The sequence below is a fragment of the Homarus americanus genome, unplaced genomic scaffold, assembly GCF_018991925.1.
Source record: "Homarus americanus isolate GMGI-L3 unplaced genomic scaffold, GMGI_Hamer_2.0 scaffold41027, whole genome shotgun sequence".
Lineage (NCBI taxonomy): Eukaryota > Metazoa > Arthropoda > Malacostraca > Decapoda > Nephropidae > Homarus > Homarus americanus.
In genome coordinates this window covers 925941-950884 of record NW_024745073.1, presented here as the reverse complement: position 1 = coordinate 950884, position 24944 = coordinate 925941, and the positions used below count along the sequence as shown (strand labels likewise).

General features: G+C 38.3%; 1 protein-coding gene across 1 annotated transcript; it reads right to left on the bottom strand.

The window, feature by feature from the left end:
* LOC121878486 (cyclin-J-like) lies at positions 1–24583 on the bottom strand. The gene is made up of 9 exons (XM_042384743.1): positions 24557–24583; positions 22705–22819; positions 20688–20885; positions 16895–17010; positions 13474–13645; positions 11238–11369; positions 9841–9993; positions 7165–7324; positions 1–2753 (listed from the first exon to the last, which is right to left on the bottom strand). The coding sequence occupies exons 1-9, from the start codon at positions 24581–24583 to the stop codon at positions 2663–2665; spliced, it is 1164 nt and encodes a 387-aa protein (XP_042240677.1). The 3' UTR covers positions 1–2662.
* Positions 24584–24944: the final 361 nt, after the last annotated feature.

Sequence of the window (24944 nt, the reverse complement as noted above, 5' to 3'; positions counted from 1 at the left end):
AGCACAGACTTGAGGGTGGACTGACTTGAAGGTAGACTAACATTTTTAATAAATTTGTTTGATTATTTGAGAGAGTATTTTCCCATTATTATTTATTTGTACCCACAGACATTCTTGAGTACATCCAGGGGTGTCATCCGCGAATAACCGAGAACCACGAAGTAAAAAATCAGCGAACTTGGGGGGGCCCCTTGTATAACTATTATAGATTTGTTCAAGATCATGAATCACTGACCTTTGATGCACATACAGTGCATTGGTTCTATTGGTTTAGGTGAGGCTGTATTCATAATCTTATAATGAGCAAGCTGTCTTTTACCAAAGTATCAAAATGCAAAGATTAGAATCCCCAATTATTGAGTGTATATACCAAGACATGTTCTATACATTCCATATACTGTACAGTAATCTTCTCTCTTCACAAATACATTTGCTTCCTTATCAAAGCTAAACACTTCCAGGGATATACCTCTTCATTTTTCCGAGGGAAAAAAATTCTACATTTTTGTACAGTACTGTATTGGTATATGCCATTTGCGAAATTTATTTAGAAGCTCACATAAGATACAGTCATTTGAACAATTACAAACATTACCCGCCATTTGTGTATTAAAGAACGAAAAGACAGAACCAAAAGAAATTGCAACAAAAAATATGTTCTTGAAGTTTGACTAGAACAGAGAAAAGTATGTCAAATATTTACAATGAATATTGGAAAATTTAAATGAAAATCAGTAAAACTTGGTTAATAAGAGCTGAACCTTAAACCGTAAAACTAATAAACAAGAATTTTAAATGACTTCTATGTATCACAGTATCTACTATTATAATTATGTATTAATGGATGACACACTGCACAGTACAAACAAATGGAAAGTAGAAGTTTCCACTCAAAGTCGTTCGGTTCTTATTCCACTAGCATTTGTGCACAATTTAAGTTAATAGCACCATTATAACAAGATCACCTACTTTAAACCTTAACCTAATACCCATCTGCTGTAGTTGTTGCTTAATAAAGTTTACTATGACAAAATTGTGATATTACTTACCGTTTATTTCAAAAGTACTGTAGAGGGATATAAAAAAATGTAACTAAACACGTACTATACATACTGTAAGTTTTAGCTACGCCAATGAACAAAACTACAAAACCTTGATAAACAAAACAGGAATATTAACCATTTTCTATCTCCTTCCTCAAACATGAAATATACAGGTATGCATATTCCTTTTGCATGGAAATCCTGCTTGTTAACTTTCAATATAATTACCTGTAAACCGAAAAAAAGCATCTAAACAGCATTTAGATCTATCTACTCACAAGGACAATGCCCTACAATGATCTGATACAATTATATATGTACAAGTATAATATACAGTATACCTAGACCACATTGTAATCTTAAGAACAGAACTAATACTTTTTCCTCAGCTAATTATTCTAATGCTGCCTGGGCCTTTTTACTGTACTGTACAGGGTAAAAGCTAATTAAAATGTTAATAATAAATCCCAGCCTTTGTAAGTCATGCCTATTTATCTTGAGACATTCAACATACTGTACTCTGAGCACCAGAGTACTGTACAAGATTAAGTTGAGAGGATGAGCATGAACAACAGAAAATACTGAAAAATTCCTCTAAAATAAAAAAGCATTCTAAACACCAGCATTATGATAGCTACCATACATATCTAGATAGGAACCCATCAATACCTGAATGGCTGTTTAAAGTATCCACTTCAATTTCTGTTTTTGAGACAAAATTAAAAATTAACAAATAATAATAATGATCTTCTGGAGATCAGGTCATGGCAATGTCATAGCCACGTGAGGTTCAAAGAAATAAATTAATTTAAAGGATATTCAAAAGAACTTCCTCATCATGTACATTTTCCTATTGTAATTTGCATATAAATGATGTAGCTGTGTTGTAGATGGAGGTAATATTATTATACGAGGCCACTTGAAATATGAAAATTCACAAGTATCATTCTAATAAAAAATCCAACAGACTGACAACCTGAACAACTGGTATGCTGATAAGTGGTGGAAATTATAAATAAATTACATCTTAAGTTATTCATTCACAGTACAGTACACTAATGCCAATTATATAATAAGACAGCTTATGAAATTAAAAAAAAAGGCATTTTACTGGGGATACTTCATCAGTGTATAACCACAGATGTATTAGTTAAACATATCACAGAAATACAAAATCATTTCTACTTTACCTTGCCACTGTTCCTTGTTTACAAATTCAAACAAAGTGAATTTGAAAATATTTTATATTACAGTAATGCAAAATTCATAAACTTTCCAATGTATTTCAAAACTCTTAGGTGCTCATCATGCAACATTAACAGTGAAGAAAACTAATACAAATAATGCTAAATGTTTCACAGGTACTCACTGCTTCTTATCATTTTTTCATAACAATCCTTAGTCCACACATTTTCTATTCAATGCAAAATTTCATGATACTGTACAATATACTGCATGATGAACAAAAACTAAATACCAAAGTTCTACAAAAAACATCCATAACTCAATATAAAAACCTTACATTTATAAGTCTTGTGGAATGTACACAATACTTGACTAGCAGCAAATCCAACATCTTATATACATCTATGAAGCACTTGAACTGAACTCTCTAGTACTTATGGAGATCCTTGGAGACTGGAGCAGCGACTCCCATATCCAGAATCTGGGGTGTTGCAGACACTGCTCTTTTCTTCACTTTCATTTAATCTGCCAATAGGGAGAGAAAATGTTAGTACTACGTCTAGCAATTATCTCTAGTAAGGAACTAGTGCTAAAAATAATACATTGCCCGTGGTAATACCATAAACAATATTTCTATAGCAATTCTAATTTCATCCATAATTTTTCAAATTGTCCACAACTGTACATGATAATCTTATATTCTTCATTATCTACTAAGACAAACTCTCCTTTAATTCACCTAAGTCTTTTGCTTTAGAATATTTATATCCAACATATTTCTTTTTGGCATCCCATTTCAGAAATTCAGCTTCAAATAAAGCATTTGCTCTTCTACTTCTACAACTTCACACTTTCCATAACATAGCATTTTATAATTTCTAAGATTGTGGCAAGCATGCTCATAAAACCAGCTTACTCTTCAACTCAAAACTTGGAATCCAAAGACATCCATTCATAAGGCAATTGCCAATGAACTGGGGATCCTCTGAACTGGGGATCCTCCAAGCTAAGTCATTGGAATTGTAAAAGTCACTTGCCAGAAGATTGATGGCCAGGGTTCATTCCCTGCTGCTCAGCCTGTTCATCGAGATACAGTGACCCCTCGTTTAACGAACACCTCGGTTAACGTAATTTCGATTAACGAACTGCCTTCCATAAGGATCTTCAATTCAGCCAAAGAAAAAAATTCGGTTAACGAAGTTCTTACGAACTGACCTCAACATGTTTTCGCTTGCACTGACCGGGCAACCAGCTTTAGTATCAGTCCGCCAATACATTAATCGGTTCTAGGGCTTAAATTCCTTACTATTTTAGTAAATATCAAGAAGTTTATACTATTCAATAATTTTAAAAGTTCAATATTAATTTTTTTAGTCATTTTAACAATTATTGAACATAATTGAAGGTAAAGTGACTAGTTTAATGCGCGGCATCCAGCCTCTTAACACAGCATAACAGGAGTTAGTCTCTCTCTGTTTTCACTGGAGGTAACATCTTGCTTGAGACTCTCTTCAACTAAACGCTTTTTTTCTGTGTTTCCAAGCAAATTATTGGTCATTTTGAAATATAATTTACATATTGACAATATATAATGCAGTGCAGTGTTGATTTAAAGAAAATAATCTTGAATTACACCAAGAGAGCTAAAATATTATGGTGAAATGGCACCATGGGGTGACTTCTCTTCCACCCCAATGCCTTCTCTTCTTCCTTCTCCTCCACCCCCATTCTAAATCCCATCATCATCATCATCATCATCATCCAGGAGCCTTCTACATACACACCTCAAAGTAAGTGAACTTTTCTACCATTTTTGTTGAATTTAGGAAATTTTCGGTGAGCTGGAACCAATTACCCAAAAACCCATTGAAACAATGGTTTCGGTTAACGAACTTTTCGGTTAACGAACGACCTTCTGGAACGGATTGAGTTCGTTAACCGAGGGGTCACTGTACTTACCCACATGGTATATTCAAGTGGATTGTTTTTGTCTTTTTTTTTTTTAATATGTTCAGCACACATCAGTGTTTACCATACGGTATTGTGTTTTACTGTACTTCTAATTCTATATGGCATAAGTCATAATCTGTATAATTTGGACAGATAAGGGAGAAATATAAAGTGTTTCATTATGGTTCAATTGGCACCTTAAATTTGTTGAGTTCTGATAAATTTCATTTGAATGTGACAATAAATACAGTGTGTGTGTGTGTGCGTGTGTGTTCATTTACAAACACACAGTTACACATTTACAGTATTACACATACACAAACACACACATTTACAGTATTACACTCTTACACTCAGACACATTCACAAGTACAGTACTCTCAGACTACAGCACAGGTTCAGATGTTGTACATCTCACTTCGTCACACACATACACTCACTCATATATACAGTACACAAGCATTTCTAACATACATGGCCTCGATTTCCTGGACACTCAGACTGAGGTGGAGACACTTGAATGCATGGCTACTCTCCCCCATGACTGAGAAGGCACTGGCAAACCATGAGATAATTTGTGGTAAGTGGCCACTTCCCTACATGCCAGCTGATCAAATGAGAAGAGTCTATCAGGCAATAAGATTCAAAGTATGGGCGGGAAAACCATTACCACAAATGGTGTGACAATCACACTGGCACTATTTATTGTAGAGAGCACGGGAATTGTATCATAGGGGTTAAGAACAAAACTGTGTTTATCATATTTACTACTTAAACTAGTTATGGTTACACCATCACCACATCTGATGTCCCCTCACTACCCTAATGGTAGCCCAAGTACTTCCCTTCTTACCTGGCATAACAAATTCACAACTACTCATGCATTGATGACAAGTACACCAAAGAGGTCATCATCATCATCCATATTGTCACATGATTACAATAGCCAGGCGTCTTTGTTCATTTCTAAAACACCAGATTAAGTACACTAGTTGCACACTAGTGTACTTGCAAGTAAAGGAGTCCTTTGGACATCTTAGGTTGGAGGAGGTCATATCATCAAGCAAAATAAGTCATCCATCTTCTTCAACTCGTGTACCATCATCAAAAGGATTTAAGATGCTGGGAATAATATATTTCAGATTACAGTCCAAATTGGCAATTTGCTCCCAAAGCATGCATGCTCATGCAGCCATAAAATAAAGGTAGCTGACCTGATTCCATTTCTCCTTTCTTCGTTCTGAACAGAATGTGAAGTACTGAAGGTCACTGAGCAAGTTTTTTGGAGGGACTACGCCTTCCCAGAGTGAATTCCTCCTCTTAATGTATGCTTTTCAGTAGGAGCTCCAAAGGACTAACGTCCCCTCAGCCTTTAAATGCATTAACTGCATTACACCCAATGCAAGTTTACATTTCTGATGTTGATGTTCTGCTTCAGCCATTTTGTTCACATTAATATTATGATTTCTAAGGTGTGTGCTTGCTTTCATACAGCAATCTAAATTATTGTTTAAAGCTCGAGACTACCGGATTATAATATGTTTTCCGAGGCAATAATCACAATGGTATAAAGTTCTCTGACACTACATGCATTTCCTCCATCCTGAATAATACCAAAGGCTTCAATTTCACTTGAAGTGTCATTTGTCAGTCTTACGGTCAAAGTCTTGGAATCAGATGAAAGGATTTCTGAATTAACTTTTCCATCAATCTTTCTTTGAAGTGCTGGTATGGTATCTCTCCTACCTGCTTATGTAGTTACTTGAAGATCACCTGACATCAGAAGCAGTTGTGGCTGTGGAAATGCTGCTCGGCTCTGATGTTACTGTCAAGAGGGGATGCCCCATCCATTTTCCATCAGGTCAACAAGTGACTGAACATCTGGTTCATCCCTGTGGATATGTGTGTGCTCGAGTTAAGTCTGGAAGTGACCTGATGACAGACTATAATCTCTCAGTTGTGTAGATAAACTGTCAATATTCAACTGTAAGGTAATACTTACTGCAAGAGAATTACAGCATCATCCAAACCTCTCCACTGGATAATTCTTTGAATTTTCATTTCTCTTTGTAACCACCACTTTTTATTGGCCTCTCTGACACTAAGTTGTCAATCTAGTAGGTAAACCAAAACATATTGTCATTCATAAATATTCTGTGACAAAAAGTGAGAATTGTTTGTGGAACACAAATAGCACTACAGGAACAATTATCAAACTACAGTACTACACTTTAAAATCTAACCAGGTAATAACAAGAATGTAACAGCACTGTATCTACAGGAATCTACAAAACTTTACTATCTTTGCTGGATACTTTTTACATAATCCAGCAAACACTCGAGCAAAACTACATGCAGAAAAGCATACCACAAAGTGCATATCATTGTTCCTCAGCATTGAGAGAAGTCATAAAAATGTAAAATTATGCTTGGTTCTTCTAGATAGAACTAACAAGAGACTCAGGGTTATGGAAAATACCCAGTATACTCATATAAGTCTCTCCTCGACTTACGACGGGGTTCCGTTCCGACGACCAGGTCGTAAGTCGAAAAGGCGAAAATAATACATAGAAATTCTAAAATGAGTCTCTTTTTCTTCTCAGCACCACGAGAACTCTCACTTTTACGCTTGCCAGCCATTTTAAAGGGAATTACAAAAAATAATTTGTCAGTGCACAGCGCGATCACTAACTTCGGGAGGTTTTACTGTACCATGCGCGCATGTAAGCGGATAGCTTAGAAAAGTCACTTGGAAATTACTTTTTTCAGTTAAAAAATATAAGAAATTGGTACCTTATCCACATGGATGCCCCTGGATATTTTGTGGGTTCTATGATATAATGCACAACACACACACATCTATCCCAATTAACTAGGTCAGCAATTTGGAGAATATGAAGATGGAAAGGTCAATAGTTGCTGGGAGAAAAACAGAAAAATGGTGAACAGAAGCATATCAGTGGCATGCAGAAATACTACACAATACCTCAATAACAGATCCATAAGTTGTGAGAGAGCCTGTAGTTGGTATCCCGTTGTGCCTTCGAGTGCCACTGGCCATGTTGGGAGTAAATGACAGAACAAGCGTCCACAAGCGACACATGCTGCAGCCACTTGTGAGCTAGGCCATTGTAGAAAAACTTGGTCTGTAAAAAAATATTTATAGATTAATTTTTCTTCAGTGCCACATTACTTACGTAAGTCCTACTTTATCTACAGTACACAGCTACATCTTAACTTTCTGTTTATAATTTCATAAACTATGAAGTTTTAATTCTCAGTTTATTATGAGTTCACATAAGATAGATGGATTACTGTCTTGTAAGGTTTGAGCACCTGGCCCATCTGATGAAGCTGGGCCTGTTATTTAACTGAAACTAGCCAGAGAATATAAAACCCTATTCAGTCAAAATTTAATTATCTGCATAATAATCCCCTTGAACTAACCTGCAGGATAGGAGCAAATGGAGGTATCATGTAAACCTGACTCCAATTGTTCCAACTCATGGAAAAGGCTTCACCCTTATCAAACACTCCTGCAGAATGGACACCACACACAGACATAGTGACTGCAGACATTATGAACAAATCCACCTCAAGACACTCACTCAGAGAATGAGCCTTGATCCAACATCCTTTCAGATGGCATGGCCTTATTCATCAACAGAGAATCTGCCCTGACATTTGAAAATGAAAGCAACATATGGGCAGAACACAACAAGATAGCTTTGATGCCAGAAAAAGAACCTTTTTTGAAACTATAGGTAACTGTAGTTTTGCTAGAGGAACCTTTTCCTTAATATCTGCCATTGCTAAAATGTTATCAATCAGAACAAAATACTCCTCCCCCTGAAGTTTATTCCATGGAATGAAGAAAGTAAAGAGAAACCAAGATCTCCTTCAAATTAATGTGCAGACTCTGTATGTAGAAACTGATGCCTGGAGTTTTAATCATCCTCTTCCATTGACAGGAGTCGTCGTGTTTACAAACACTTCTAAAAAAAAATGAGTCTCAAAGGACACCCCACTACACTGCTTAACAGGGAGGTGTGGCAGTAAAATGAACTAATTCCAATAGTATAAGTTAATTTTACTGCCCTACCTCCCTGTCAAGCACTTGTAGACTTAATTTTTTTAAGTCTGGTTGTAAACATGACAACCGCATCAACGGAAGAGGGTGATTACAACTTCAGGCATAAGGAACGTCATCACTACCCACATAATGATCCAAGAAACAAAAATTTCATCACTCACTGGAGGCATCCACCCAAACCGACATATCCCAAGGTGGATGAGTCCATGAATCAGGGATTGACAGTTGTCTCTTGTTCAATCATCAAAACAAAGCTGAATGGAACTTTCAAGAGAAACCAACCAAAACATTTCTGGAACAAGTCCTAAGAGATTGGTTCATCCTAATTAATGCTACCAAATGAAACAGTCTACAGAGATCCACAACTTAGGTTGCAAACTTGAATTACCTACAACTCTCTTACATTGTCTGATGGATGACCAACTAAATCCCTCCATATGTCCCATTGGGAAGGGAGAAATCCCCCCCCCCCCAAAAAAGCTTATCACTCTGCCAGTATCACACCTGACAAGACTTCTTGGAGTACCTAAAATCAACCAACTGTTAAAGTAACTATGCAGAAAATCTGTGTCTAATAAACTAAACAATCACTGTTTATGCATCATTGAAACCCTAGGAGACACCCTGAGACCAAAGAGAAGAAACTTAACTGCAAATAAATTTCTTTAACCTTTAAACCCCTGGTGACGTTCCTGAATGTTCTTACTTTTCATGGCATATTTTGAATGTCCGGGCAGGAGGAAATACTTTGTATGGGATATTTGTGTATAATTGGCAAATCAACTCACGTGAGTTGCTTATTTCGAATGATGAAGACAATGATAGGGAGGAAACAGAACCCAGATGATGTTGAGTTTGCTGAGGCAGCGAGGACAGTGTTTGGCCTACAGACCAGCGCTCCTTCCCCACCCACCCAGCCACCGTGAACCTTGGCACCGAGATATGGCGACATGATGCAAGGAGTGTGGAGTTGCCTTGTGCCTTCCATGTTACAAAGACATCCACATGATCAAGTAGCTCTATATTCAGTATAAGTACATGTAAATAATGTATTTATTTGAAAACAGTGATAAGTTTTGTACTGCCTAAACAGTCCTACTGGTCAGTATTTTATAGTTCTTTCGAGGAAAATATAAATATTTTGTTTTGTAATAGCTATAGGATAGAAATATGATATAAAAGGGCATCAAGTAAGAAGTGCATGTTGCAGGTGCGTATTTTTCTTATATTAACCCATTTATAAGGTGACAATGATTTAAGAAAAAAAGAAGTGTTTTTTTTACCAAAATAGGCCCACATGGGGGTTTGGCAGGTCTTACGGCAACCGGGGTCAAAGGGTTGAGTAATAAACATAACAGTGCATTACTACATGTCACTGGATATCACTGGGTATCCTTTAGATCAATTAAGGTAAACACTCCCTCCATCCAGTGTAGGATAAATTGAAAATTTAATTTGAGAATAAATATATGAAGCTATGAAAGTAAAAGAATGAAAAAAATTTGCATCCAAAATAATTACAGAGTGCATAAAATGGGAAATCATCTAGTGTAATTGAGGGAATCTTACCTTGTAGTGTAATATCAAGAAAGTGAGCAGTTGTCCTCCAAAGTGTTTGCCTGGTTAATGCAGGGGCTGCAAGGCTTTCTCCTTCAGTCGTGTCACCAGCTGTTATTCCATGCATGAGGTAGAACTCAGCAAAGTGAGCCACTGTCACAGTCCCTGAAAAATATAGCTCAATATGTTTGCTTCTTGTATATACTGTACTGTATGTAGTTTATGACTCAAGCAAAAACATCACTGGAAAGAGTACAGGAGCTTAGTGGCAACTTGTTCTTATTAACATTACTGAACTATTATAATGAAGAAAAGGTTCTTAGAATGAGTATATCTAGCTGATTCAGATCAGAATTGCTTTATCTAATCATCTTCAACCTAAAACCTTCCAAAATCACTTTAATGGCAAAAATATCCAATTTCCAGAATTCCCTAAAACGAACCAAGCTAATGCCCTACCCACCAATAATCCCTGGCTCCTCTAGCCGAGCTTTACACCATCCCCTTCTCCTATGAAATATTCTAATATATTTCACAAAGAACATTGTAGAGCAAGCAATAAACACTAAGTATATCATGTGCAAATATAATATCCATCCAGTAATTCCATATGCATACATTCAAGAGAGTAATGCCCTTTAAGGTACAAGTAGCCTTGCATTATTTTGAAGAACAGGGACTGAGAAAAAAAACCCATATAATTCAACACAAATAAAGGCTTGTGGACAAGTGGCCCAAAAGGTTTGCCAAACAAAGCTTAAAGTTTTATTTAGAGTGTTGTTCAGAATTCTTGGTCCGGTGTGTCATACTGTATAACACCTTAAAGGTGCAGAAAATTTTTTGTTGACTGTACATCCCCATGTGGATTAATGTACAGTATATAAGCATGGAAACCTTACCTCCAGACAGACTTACCATCCATAGAAAAGGTGCACCACAGAGCAACTAAGGTGATTCCTGAATTATACCAACTTGATTATCCATGTAGACCAAGGGCCTTAGGACTACAGTATACTAACAATGAACTCTTCAGACATGACACAAAATGGCAAAATCTTGTCAAGATATTCATAATCTTGAAAGGAATAGAATAAATGAGCATAGTCTATTGTCTTGCAATGTCATGCAGGACAAATAAAAGGAAATACTTCTTCACACAAAGAGTGGTAGACTTATGGAACAGTCTACCAGCTCAAGCTGCAGAATCAAGAACAATGCTGGGTTTCAAAATAGCCTTACCTCAGCACTGTAACCCCTAGTTTGGGTGGCCATTAGGTAAATAAGGTAAAGGTGCAAATAGATTAATAAATTTTCCATTAAGAAAAGATTTGAACATTCTGTCAAAATTTAAATACCGTATACAACAAAATATACAGGTTCTCTACAAGACAAAACAAAGTCCTACATACCTACATTCCAGTTGAAGTACTTGAGCATAAAAGCTTCCATCGAGTTAAAGATTTTAGTACCGTATCTGTTATTTACAAAAGCATTCAGCTCCGGAATTCTTGGAACATTCATATCCTTTTCTTCAAATTTTGCTGCAACAAATTATGAAATATTTTAAGTAAGAAAAAAATAAATTTCTCAAATTAAAAAAATAAAATAAATTTAATAAATAAAAACCTATATCACATACCCTCTACAGTGCTCAGGGCTATGGTTGCCCTTGCAGAAATTTTACCAAATATTTCAAGTGACCTTTGTACAATCCTGCCAATGCAATAAAGGTATTTAACTGATAATGGACCACAAGTAATCTATCATGTGCAAACATGCCAGTTACTTGCCAGCTTCACACAAACTAATAGCTGATAAAATCTCTTCACACTTGGATCATTATACAATACAGTACTCATACTGTATACACTGTGGAGTAATTCTTAAACAAGAAATTTGGGTACAGTATTATCTTTCAAATGTACTGTATTTTAATCCCATCTTATACATTTTTTAAACCACTGACAAGTGCACCTGAGCATGCTCCTTTTATTGTCGTGTGTGTGGAGCTACTGTACAAGGAAAGAACCTACTCCTCCACTCCTAAATGTATGGTACTCACTGTTAACTCGTCAGTAAATATTGAATTTCAACGAATCATAGAAACTATCTGTGCTTCCATATCCTTATACAATAACACATGAAATTGCTTTTAAAGGCTAGATGGTTCAAAAAATTACTTTCATTGTAACTAATGGCATCTGGCAATAGCTTTCTGTGGAATCGGCTCACTGACTGTTTGTGTGGTTTGCCTGTTCTTTGTTACTTTGTTATGAATTATAGTCTATTGCTAGTAAAGGAGGAAACCTGTGATGATTGGGGGGGTGACATTGGATAACACCCTTCCCATGCCTGTCCTGGGCCAGGACTTGAATCTATACAGAAAATTCTCACCAATTATAACCAAAAAATCATGATTTGAATGCAAGATGACTCTTAACCCCTTGTGTACATGGGGTTCCTCTGTGCTGAATAAAATTGCCTGGCATTAGCTAAATAAATTACTAAAAAAAGGCATACCTTGCCTAAAGTATTATCATTTACAGTATTTGTATGTTGTGTTGTCAAAGTAAGAGAAACAATTGAGACCCTGCAATTGTGTATAAATGATGCAGAAAGTCAGATCAGCCACCTGGGACTTGGGTCATAATTTTTGTGATGCCATATGGCAGCAGGGTCTGCCATTAGACAACACATTATGCTTCCAATATCTTCCCAGGCGGTTGTACCTCCCTGTTTGATAGCTGCCTACTACCTACAATTTTGTATGTGACAATATGACACAACATACAGAGGATTTTGACAACTCTACAGAGACAACAGAAGTCGCAATGTTAATTTTGAAATTCATCGCACCCCTCTGTAAAGATACCTTTTGGAGCGAGTGTACATACAGGTCACTGTATACTAAGCCTTTGGTATACAAGGAGGCAGCATGATTGTCACTGCACTCAACCATCTTCACTTACTCAAATTGAAAGTTAAACTGTATTGTATACCAAATCACAGCTGGGTGGACTGAGGGTGTCCTGGGATTGACAAGGGCAGATCCAGGATTCCAGGGGTCCTGGGGGTCCAGACCCCCCATTTCACCAGAAAATTCCAATACTTTTTCTTTAATGTAGTACTGAACTAAGGTATTTTTGCAGTGTAAAAAGTATTTACTATTGACTTCAGAATATCTCCTAATATCAACTGCGCATGGCTTGAAAATGGCCTCAAAATGCCCCTGATATTGGCCAGATTAAAAAAAATTCTTGGGAGGGGAGGGAGGGGGGGGACCTTAGCTGCCCACAAATTCCCACATGCTGGATGGGCTCACTGCACTCGAAATGTTCCCCCCCCTTTATATTCCTAGATTTGCTCCTGATTGAACCAGGGAGCCTCAGGCAAAAGGCAAACAGAGAATCCACTCGACTGCTGCACCCTATTAATAATAGTACTGTACTGGGTTAAATTTCATGGAAATTCAATATCATAACAGAATTATGAAAATAAGCACTTATTTAAATCATGCAAATAAACTCATGGTTCACACACAAATTTCTCCCTCAATTGTCCCCTATCCTTCTTTCTGCATCAAAATGATACACCACTTTCACACACATACTTCTCCCAAATTTATAAAATTAGCACAAAACCTACCAGCCAACAATATAGCAGCGAGAGCTGTTAGTCGTAGCTGGCTGTCTGCTATTTGGTGGGCATCCATGAATCTGTCTAGAAGGTAAACTGAGAGGTGGGTTGTTGCAACACTTAGCTTCAGACGCTCACTCACCATACACAAGAATTCTATTATCCCAGCTCTCATTGGTATCTGAAAATAAATTCAGAGCGATAGACTTAACAATAAAATGCATCAGTTTGTATTACAATAATTATCTATTTAGATATTATTTACTATTTCCAGTTCGCTTGCCTTCATGTGAGCACCAAAACAGGGTACCCCCGGTCCGCAAATGTTATTTGCGGCCATTTTGAGAACCTAATTGCCACAAATTTGGGGGGGGCCCCCCTGTACCAGCAAACATCTGCACTGCATAAACAGCATGGTTATGCTGACAGATAGAACACAGGTCGCTTTAGAAAGTAGGTTGCGCTTCTATGCCCTGGTCGCTCGATGCCATACAATACTCGCACATGGCACATAGCCTTAGAGTTCAAAGTGTTACTAACGATTGACAACTGCCGTGGTCACCCTGATTCTCTATGCTTTGCAAATCCCAATATCGAGGTATTTTTCTTCACTAAAAATGCAATTTCTCTTATTCAGCCTCTTGACCATGGCATAATCTCTGTTTTCAAGGCCGAATACATTACCCACAATTTCTTCAGGATTCATGAAGCTGTTGATGAGGGCAGTGAGGAAGGTGTAAAAGAAGCTTGGAAAAAATTTTACATTACAGACTGCATCGCCTACATCATGTTGTGCCATGACAACATCAGTGCCAAGTGTGTCAATGAGTGCTCTAAGACACTATGGCCTGAAGTGGTGAATAATTTTGAAGACTTTTCCATACCTGCGCCTGTGCTGCAACATATCGTTCAGATTGCCAAAGAGGTTGGGGGTAAGGGGTTTGCTGACCTCCAGCCTGTTGGAGAACGCAGGTGAAAGAGATAACAGATCAAGAGTTGGAGGACCTTGTAGGCTTCAGGAAGAAGATAAGAATGAAGAGGACAAGAGAGAAAATGTAGCTGGCCATGAATGCTATGAGGAGCAACAAATAAATTCATCGAGTTTGATCCATCTCTTGATCGTGCATTGATCTTTAAGAGTGTAGAGCAGTCTCTTGCATCTTACGTAGAGATTCATAAAAATCTAAAGCACCAAAGATCACAAATGCCAATAACATTGTTCTTCTCTAAACGACGACCTTCAACCGCAGCCCAGCCCTCAACCTCAACTCAGCCCTTGACAACTGCCAGGCTCTCAACATCTGTCAGGCCTATGCATAACTCCGAAGACAATCCCTACCCCTATGTACTCTTTCCCCCCCACCACTCTTTCCTGCCTCCTGTCTAGAGCCAGATGATAATTAATTCTCATCCAAAACATCATCACCACCATCTAATCACAACAACAGCATTCATCACATAATCATCATAGCAGGGTTGGGCAGGGAGAGGCAACAACATGATGGCAACAACTTCACATCTTGAATGGTGAGTGTGCATATTTAATTTATCATATAGTAATTTGTTGCTTTACAGTAACTGTTCTATCCAATCTGATGTATGTATTTCAAACACCTGGAGAGGGTTTTCTTAATTTTTTGGCAATTTGGGCTTCCCATGGGCGAGCTTCGCAGTTTTGGGACTTCAAGGGGTTTCCATTAACTTAACCCCCGCGATGTTTCAGGGTTTACTGTAAACACCACCAAATTCCATTAAAAACATGATTTGTGACATTTTAAGATGCTTTGAGGAAAGTTTACTTTTTTGCAGGACCGTATCTAAGTTTTTATAATAAAAATCTAAGGGAAAATGTGATCCAATTTCCAAAAAATTTATTTACAATATGTTTTTCAGGAAGGGAATCATTTCATAAACCAGGGAATGGGTGTTTGTGTGTGTACTTTAAGTTACTTTTATCCGCTTCACCACCAATCGGCTCGTTAGCCGCTTGGGTGATCGGTCATGTCTGTGATTACTTTTCCTTTTCTTTTATCCTCTTCACCAAAAGATCGGCTCGTTAGCCTCTTGGGCGATTGGTCGTGTCTCTGTTATGCATTGTTGGCAAGTACTGGGCATGCACCAGCTCCTGAATGTACCTGAACCCGCTCCAGTATTGGTCAAGTCTTGTCTTGAAAGAGCTCACACTCGGTGCCGTCACAACACTGTCTGGTAGATTGTTCCAAGAGTTTACAACCCTCACTCCAAAAAAGTTTGCCCTCACAGTTTTCTGGACTTGCGGCTTCTTCAATCTTGAGCTGTGACCCCTTGTGGGGCGAGCATCCGCCAGCTCCAAGTAAGGACACTCGACTGAGTAGTGCCCCTGGAGATGCTTATACACCTCAATTAGGTCACCCCTTGCCCGTCTGCAGTATAAGCTAGGCAAGTTCAGGCGCTCCAATCTCTCAGGGTACAGTAATATATATATATATATATATATATATATATATATATATATATATATATATATATATATATATATATATATATATATATATATATATATATATATATATATATATATATATATATATATTTATATTTATATTGGTTCCAGCTCACTGAAAATTGCCTAAATTCAACAAAAAAGGTAGTAAAGTACACTTACTCTGAGGTGTGTATGTAAAAGGCTCCTGGATGATGATGATGATAATTAGAATGGGGGTGGAGGAGAAGGGAGAAGAGAAGGTATTGAGGTGGAAGAGAAGTCACCCCATGGTGCCATTTCACCCATAAAATTTTAGTTCTCTTGGTGTAATTCAAGATTATTTTCTTTAAATCAACACTGCACTACATTATATATTGTCAATATGTAAAATAAATTTCAAATTGGCCAATAATTTGCTTGGAAACACAGAAAAAAAGCGTTTAGTTGAAGAGGGTCTGAAGCAAGATGTTACCTCCACTGAAAAGACACAGAGACTGACGCCTGTATGGTGTGTTGACAGGCTGTATGGCGCGCAAAAGACTAGCTTCCTATACTTCAATTATGTTTAATAATTGTTAAAATGACTAAAAAATTTAATTTAAAACTTTTAAAATTATTGAATAATATAAACTTCTTGATATTTATTAAAATAGTAAGGAATTTAAGCCCTAGAACCGATTACTGTATTGGCGGACTAATACTACAGCTAGTGGACTGCCAAATGCAAGCGAAAACATGCTGAGGTCGGCTCGTAAAAAACCTCGTTAATCGAGGGATTGCTCGTTAACCGAAGTTAAGAATCTTATGGAAGGTAACTCGTTAACCGAGGCGCTCGTTAACCGAGGGATCACTGTACTATCTAAGAGCAGGTTTCATTGCAGCCATTGTCAATTATCATTATATCTAATACCATTTGCCTCAAAATATTTTTCTGCACACTATCCACCTAACAGTAAATCTACCTACCTGTGGCGAATTACCGTTGTATGGAATGTGCTGCATCTCTCGATAATGCATCCATGAAAGCACCTCCTCTGCATAGTCTGTCATCCAACTGTTGCTTCGTGCCATCATGTAACTTACTAAAAGTCAAGTCAGAAATACAAAGATTAATCTTATGATATACCTGTATAAAGTTTGACCAACTGTGTACTGAATGCTGTCAGCACCTAAACACACCTATAATACAAAATGCCAGTGTGAATGGAAGCGTGAAAGGATCAGTCTATGAGAGCAAGTAATTCATACTTTGTGCAAGGGCATACTACAGCACCACTAATTTCAGTTGAAGTCTAAACAGGTACTGTACTGTACTCCATGGATCATGCATTAGTCTTGTGAAAACTGGAATCAAGATATTTGGAAGGTACACAAAAATGAGCCTCTGTACACCCTAATGTCCACGACATTTACCCCCAGCAAAATAAAGGAACCCAAAGGAAATACATAAAATATGAAAATACTGTATGCAAAATTATGCGGATTGGGGCATTGTACAGGGAGGGTGATACATGGTACAGTAATTATTGATGCAGAGAATTCTTAGAATAAATACTGTAAGAACATATTCATATACTGTATTCTAATATAGTAAAAACAAATAAGGAAAGTATATTACATACGGTAATTGCAGAGTATGAAAGTAAACACAGGCAGAGACAGGTTGCAACTCTGCCATGTTTAATATATGACGTTATTTCATCATTTAATGTTCTACACCTGGGAGTATTAATATGTGGTTTAGCAACGTAACATACAATTTCCTTAGTTGCAACTCCGGCATATTTCATGTGTAATATGTGTGCATCATAATTTAAATCTCAATTTAAGTTACATCAGTAGTGTATCATAATTTAATAAAATTTCTGTTAGCTAGGGGTATAATTATGTGATTAAAAATAGCATACAATTTTCTAGGTTACATCTGTCATATGCTACAACTGTATCATACAGTAAGACCCCTCTAAGTTGGACTTCTGTAAATCGGAAACCCCAAAAAACTCAGACAAGCTCTGTGGGGTGGCAGTTGGGAGAGGTGTCATCACCCACATGTTTATTGCTGTGACTACTGCTCCACCGCACACTTTTTTTTTTGTATTGTATTTAGTGCTTCTCTGGTGTATCATCATATCCTCTGAAACAAGTAAAGGCAAAACAACACCACTAAGGATTACTTGGTGAAAAGGAATGGTGCTCAGAACTCAACCAATTGAAAAGCGACTGAAGATACGAGACAGAATTGCTGCTGGGGTCTCCATGAATGCTATCTGTGAGGAGTTTGGGTTGAAGTGGAGTATTTTTTATGACATCAGACAAATTTAAGTGCATACGAGATAAAAGAGTACCTGTAATGCACATTATTAAATTTTATTAATTTCTCATTTACTGGCACGCATCCTCTACGATAACCGGAGTATTCCTGTTATTAGTGATCTACTTTAAAGCTGTATGATGTACAGGGTATTTCAATTTTGGTTTTGGAGTGTTTTTGTGTGTGGGGGGAACTTCTTCGAGTCCACCTGACATGTCCCCTATCTACCCATGTTATAATGGGTTAAGCGAAGAGGCAGTGTAATATAAAACTCAAAATTAACCCTTGCCTTGTTTTCAGCCTGTAATTCTGCCATTTCTTTTACTTTTACTTTTATCCTCTTCGCCACTGATCGGCTTGTTAACAGTTTGGGCGATCAGTCACGTCTCTGATTACTTTTCCTTTTCATTTATCCTCTTCACCAAAAGATCGGCTCGCTAGCCGCCCGGGCGATCGGTCACGTCTCTGTCACGCACTGTTGGCAAATACCGAGCATGCACCGGCTCCTGAATGTACCTGAACCCGCTCCAGTGTTGGCCAAGTCTTGTCTTGAAAGAGCTCACACTCGGTGCCGTCACAACACTCTCTGGTAGATTGTTCCAAGAGATTACAACCCTCACTCCGAAAAAGTTTGCCCTCACGGTTTTCTGGACTTGCGGCTTCTTCAATCTTGAGCTGTGACCCCCTGTGGGGCGAGCATCCGCCAGCTCCAAGTAAGGACACTCAACTGAGTAGTGACCCCTGAGATGTTTATACACCTCAACTAGGTCCCCCCTTGCCCGTCTGTAGTATTAGCTAGGCAGTTAGGAGCACAAAAGAGCGACACTGTTTTACATGTCTTGAATGGAAACAGAACAAAATCAAAAGACTCATTAATCAACTCGGGGAATCTATCATAGAAATATACTGCCACTTTTTGTCCACATCCATGGGAAGTAGAGAATGAACTGTGCTGAGGACTGCTCAAAGGTAGAAGTGTGGAACTTCTGTTGGTAAACGTGTCATCAGAATAAACCTAACATGACACGAGGAGAGTATGTAACTGCATTAGTCTCTTGACCATAATTTATGGCCCCGACTCAATGAGACAGCACCTGTCAGCAAGGTTTTTCAGTCCTTGACACTCGGACAAAAAAAAAAAAAAAGTAAAGACCGCTGTATGAACCAAGTAACTCCAGCAATCCCATGAGCTCAATGGGAGCCCAGAAACACTATGAGCTCTATGCGACCCCTTATGATGTATCTTGTGACCCCAAATACCCCGTGTTTGGAAACTGCTGCATTAACCAGAAGTATACAAATTGGTAAGATATGAATTTCCAAATTACCTGAAGAATCTTCACCCCAGTTAGGGCTGGATAGAGCAGGCTGTGGTGGAGACTCTTCAGATGAAGTTAGGTTAAATGGGCGTTGGCTATGCGACCTTGATTTGACCTGTATAACAGTATATAGTTGGCATTAATAATTACATGACCTAAGGCCCACACTGACATCATATAACATTAAGTTAGGTTAGGTTGTGTTCTTGTGTAACATGAAAATCACATGAAGATTAACCACCATAAGGCAAGCTTAACCAAACCTAACTTCCCCCAGGTAGCATTAAGGTGGTTATTCTTCAGGTAAAATGACTTACGATGTCTACTCTTCAGGTGATTCATGTTTTTAATGAACTTCAGCCAAGATGGAATTATGAATACCAACTCTGCCTGCGGGGAGACTGTGTTAGAAATCTTCTGTCACCTTTATCATGTACTCTGTCGGCAACAACCATGAGCATCTATTACTATAAGAGTAATAATCAACGCCCAAGTTAGTTCATATTAAAACATGCTAAACTTTATTTAACGCTATTTGTAGTATATAGATTAGTAAAGTTGACTCAGATTACAGTAAGATAATGATCCAATGTATAATAATTTTAACACACTACTAATAATAAATACCGTATATCTATCTCCCTTACCGAATTGCAAGCCCTATATACATTTTCACCAAGCTTGCCTGACAAATATACCGGCTTTGTTCAGCGCAGCACAAAATTTAATTATTTGTTGACACCACTACAAGACTTTGGGTTACTAACAAAATATTCCTAGTTTAAATGGCCTTCGTTGTGGTGGTGGTAGCACAACACGTGGGGGCACACCTGTAAACATCTTCACGTGACACCTATTTGTTTACGTACCGAAAGGTGTTCAAAGGCAAAATTATTTTATTACTACATTATCCACATATAAAGCTGCAAAACTTACTATGGTCTCACTATATGCCAGGTCTAACTAACTGCATCGGTTCACCAAAAAGAATGATCATTTACTGACAGAAGAGAACAGCCTTGTTCTCATAATTACCGGGTACTTACTGTAGTCAATGTCTACCGTCACTGGATTGGTTTCAAGGCACAAAATTTTCCACACGATTGTATCACATACATAAGAGACCCACCTTGACGCACGGGTTCGAAGTGACGTCTGTGAACTTTTAAGCATGGTCTGTCGGTGGTAAGGCTGCGCGATACAGTAGGCGACCACCGCGTCTGAGTAAGCTGCGCTGCGGCCGCTGCCCGTCCTAAGGTTGAGTCCCTGACACTGTTGCCAATTCGTGTCGATTGCTTAGTTAACCTCTCGTTCTGTGCGTTCATATCTAAAATTATAAATAAAATTAAATAATTAAATCCCACTAAGATTAGTTTTAATTTGATGAGGCATACACATAAATAATTACCACTGAAATTCAAGTGCCATTAACTATAAACACCTTATATGATATTTATATAAATTTAATTACTTGTAAATGTACTGTATGGTTAAAAATCAACAAGATTTTTATTGTGTTTATTTACTTACAAGTAATAGGACTAACGAAAAACATAGTTCCACTTCTTAGTGACACAATCACACAAATAAATACCAACTAGAATAAAAACAATTAATGAATACACGTTGAGGTACAACAAAATAACCCACGGGTTTGCATTAATTGTCCATAAACTGTACTTCCCTATTTTATGGCCCTCATCTGTGCATCATAATTATTATTGTTTAAGTTTTATAATACAAACTCCAGGTAGCAGGCAGCTATCAAACAGGGAGGTACTACCGCCTGGGAAGATATTGGAAGCATAATGTGTTGTCTAATGGTAGACCCTGCTGCTGTGGGTATACGGGTTGTTGGGGTTCACACTCAGGATGGGATGGAGAAGGAAACTCACAATGTGCTCTCTGTATACATGTTGTATTGGATGTACAATGCAGCTTGGTGCTGGGAAGTGGCAGCGTGGTTACAAGCGTGATGTAGAGAGAGCTGGTTGGTGAGGATGCTCAGAGGAGGACCAGCTTGTGGGTCGCCATGCTCGCCGGCGGGAGCGAGGGCCGCCAGGCAGAAGCGGAGGAGGTGGTGTTGCTTGCTGGTTGGTGTAGGTAGAAAAGTGACAGGTCACCACGAGGTCAGGTCTTATATAGCGGAGGTAGGCGTGGCTTAATAGTTGACCTCCGTGATGTAAGGCGGCGCTGGTTGACCTAAACCACGAGGCATACACTGGGGAATTCGCGGGGTCGGCTACTCAGCGACAAACAACGTTTGTAGGGAAGAAATCCACTACACTGCCATATGGCATCACGACGGTCACAAGACGGTCAAAATTTGGAGTGATTATAGTTGATAACATTAGTTTTGTTGCAATAACTACGTATGTGAGGATGTGTGAGATGCTGAGGTGCCGAAGCGCCACACACGCGTAGATGCATATGTATATCCTCGACCCAACTCATACATCATATGCCTGTACTGTATTACAATCTTCGTCCATACCTGAATCTTTAATGTTAATACAAAAAAATGAAAAAATAAGGCAATAGTTAAGATGATATAAACTATGCGTGGGAATATGTGCAGTATACGAAAATGAAACGTACTTAAGGGGGTGAAAATAATTAGACTAGTAAATATTTAGCTGCTCGCATCTGGTAAGGACTCTCAGCTGCCAAGTCTCGTGAGGTGAGAGATGTAAACACTGATTTTGGTATGACTGTCACGTGGGGGTGAGGTAATGACCTAATCCTGCCACGATCTTATATACTTTCTGTTATTCATTGTAATTTGTTCGCTGGTTGATTTACTATCGCCCATATCTTTAACCTCGACTATCGACAAATCGCCCTGAAAAAGACTCAGCATTGTCTAGACTACGTGTGCTTAATTGTTTTTAATTTCCGTTGTGTTTTCGATTCAGATTTTAATGTAACTAAGATGTAGAAAATAGAGAGGGACACTGTACAGTAAAACGTCTTCAGTGTGGAGTACCGAGAAGAGACAGAACCGCCGATATGGAGTAAAGCTCAGTGGACAGACAAGTGGCGACACTGGTGAAGGAAGGTGTTTACCTGAGCGACCTGTGGGACCTGACGCCGACATCCCCCTGCTCCTCTCAACCACCGCACCCCACTCTTTCCTCCCCACTCACTAGTCTCTACTACCGCAGTAAGGTCTGCGTCTTCAGCATAGGAGCGAGGGCGACAGACCGCTGCCAAATCTATAAGACGTTTGCCGTCATTAGCTGATTCTGGCAGCGCGCCCAACTATGAGCACACATATACACACGTGACATCTAACTTTCACTATCAATATTTTTTGTTTTGTTGTTCAAATTCTGGCGAAAAATGAGGAAGGTCCAGACGAGAAAGTGTAAGGCAAACGAGCCCTAGTCCTAATAGGCCCTTCCCTAACCTAACTTGGGGTCCATATAATGAGTCACATAGGATAACATACAAGATGCTTGCCCTCGGGCAGGCCAGTCTCCAAGATTCATACCTTAACTTTTCTCTCACGCCTGAGGGTAAGAGAAAGCAACTATAGTGATAGCAAAATCTCGTTCACACACACGATCATAGTTGTAACCTACGAACATTTGAGAATCTGATTTGAGGCTGCGGTAATTAAGTGGGGAATATGTTTGGCTCCAGGGTTTTGTTTTTTATGGGGATTAGCCCACCCGGGCACAGGTCACTGACCCACATAGGGGCCTGGGGGGCGAAAATGTAATAATAATAATAATAATAATAAAGAACCATAAATACAAAAAAAGATCAAAAGTGAGAAACAATACACTATTTGTATGTTGTGTTGTCAATAGTAAGAGAAACAGTTGAGACCCTGCAATTGTGTGTAATTGAGGCATAAAGTCAGGTCAGCAACCTGGGACTTGGTCACAATTTTCGTGATGCCATGTGGCAGCGGGGTCTACCATTAGACAACACATTATGCTTCCAATATCTTCCCAGGTGGTATGATATGATAGAAGTATTTAAGTGGGTGAAAGGAATCAATAAAGGCGACATAGATAAAGTTCTTATAATATCCGAGCAGGACAGGACTCGTAGCAACGGATTTAAGTTGGATAAGTTTAGGTTTAGGAGGGAGATAGGAAGGAACTGGTTCACAAATAGGGTGGTGGACGAGTGGAACAAGCTTAGCAACTTTGTAGTAAGTGCTGGAACGCTGGAAAGTTTCAAAAGGAGGCTGGATGGATTCATGGATGATAGAGAGTGGTAGTAACTCTCGACAGGAGCTGCCATGCACAGGCCAACCGGCCTATTGCAGACTCCTTATGTTCTTATGTTCTATTTATTCATGTCTACCCTGTTATCTATCCTGCCTGTCTATACTTCTTTCTTTCCATTTTATGTTTTTCTATCCTGACTCCCTTTTTTGTCTGTCTATGCATGTCTATCAAAACTCGAACTTACCTGAAGAGTAATATAATAAGAACATAAGAATGGAGGAAACTGCGGTAGGCCTATTGGTCCATACTGGGCAGTCCCATTTACACCAACCCCTATTGCTCATATATCCATCCAACCTATGTTTGAAGCTATCCAGCGTATTCGAGTTAATGATGATATTTGGTAACTTGTTCCACTCGTCCACTACTCTATTTCCAAACCAATGTTTACCTATTTCGCGCCTAAATCTAAATTTGTCTAATTTAAAACCATTGTTATGAGTTCGCTCCTGGTTGGATAGTTTGAGTACTTTTGTAATGTCCCCTTTGTTTAGCCCTGTCCCTTTTGACAAGCAAGTGTGTCTTAAATTGGGATTGTTTTCACATAATCGAAATTAGTGTTAGTATACAGTACATGGTATTAGTCTTCTACCGCATATATTTTAGTTCGGGATACTTGGACCTGAAGAGTTGAATCTCAACAACTTATGATGCTATTGTAGAATGGGTAGTTATACTAGTTAGTGTATATAGGGCACGGGTTGGCCCATGGGACACTGCTCTGAATATAATCTTATCATTTCTCGCCACTCACCTGTGTATCAGTTGGTCGGCCACACATGTCCTATGCCACTTTGTAAACAACATCCTCCTTTCTTATTACAGTATACAGGTATAGTGTTGAGTGTTTTGCTCTTACTACAGACATATTTTTTAAGCTATACCTAGTTTTAATCTTTTTATGAAGTTTCAAAGAAAGTAAAGTTGCGTTATTATTTCAATATTTAGAGTTTGAAGCAGACCTCTAATACTGACCTTATCGTGAACCCGGGCTAAACAAACAACAAGACTGACTCCCTATGTATTTATTTATTTCATAAGCTTCACCTGTTACAATAAACTTAAATGCGAAATAGCAAAAAACTATGTATTATTGTTACGTTTTTCGATTGTCATGAAACTTTTCATAGAAACATTTGTCT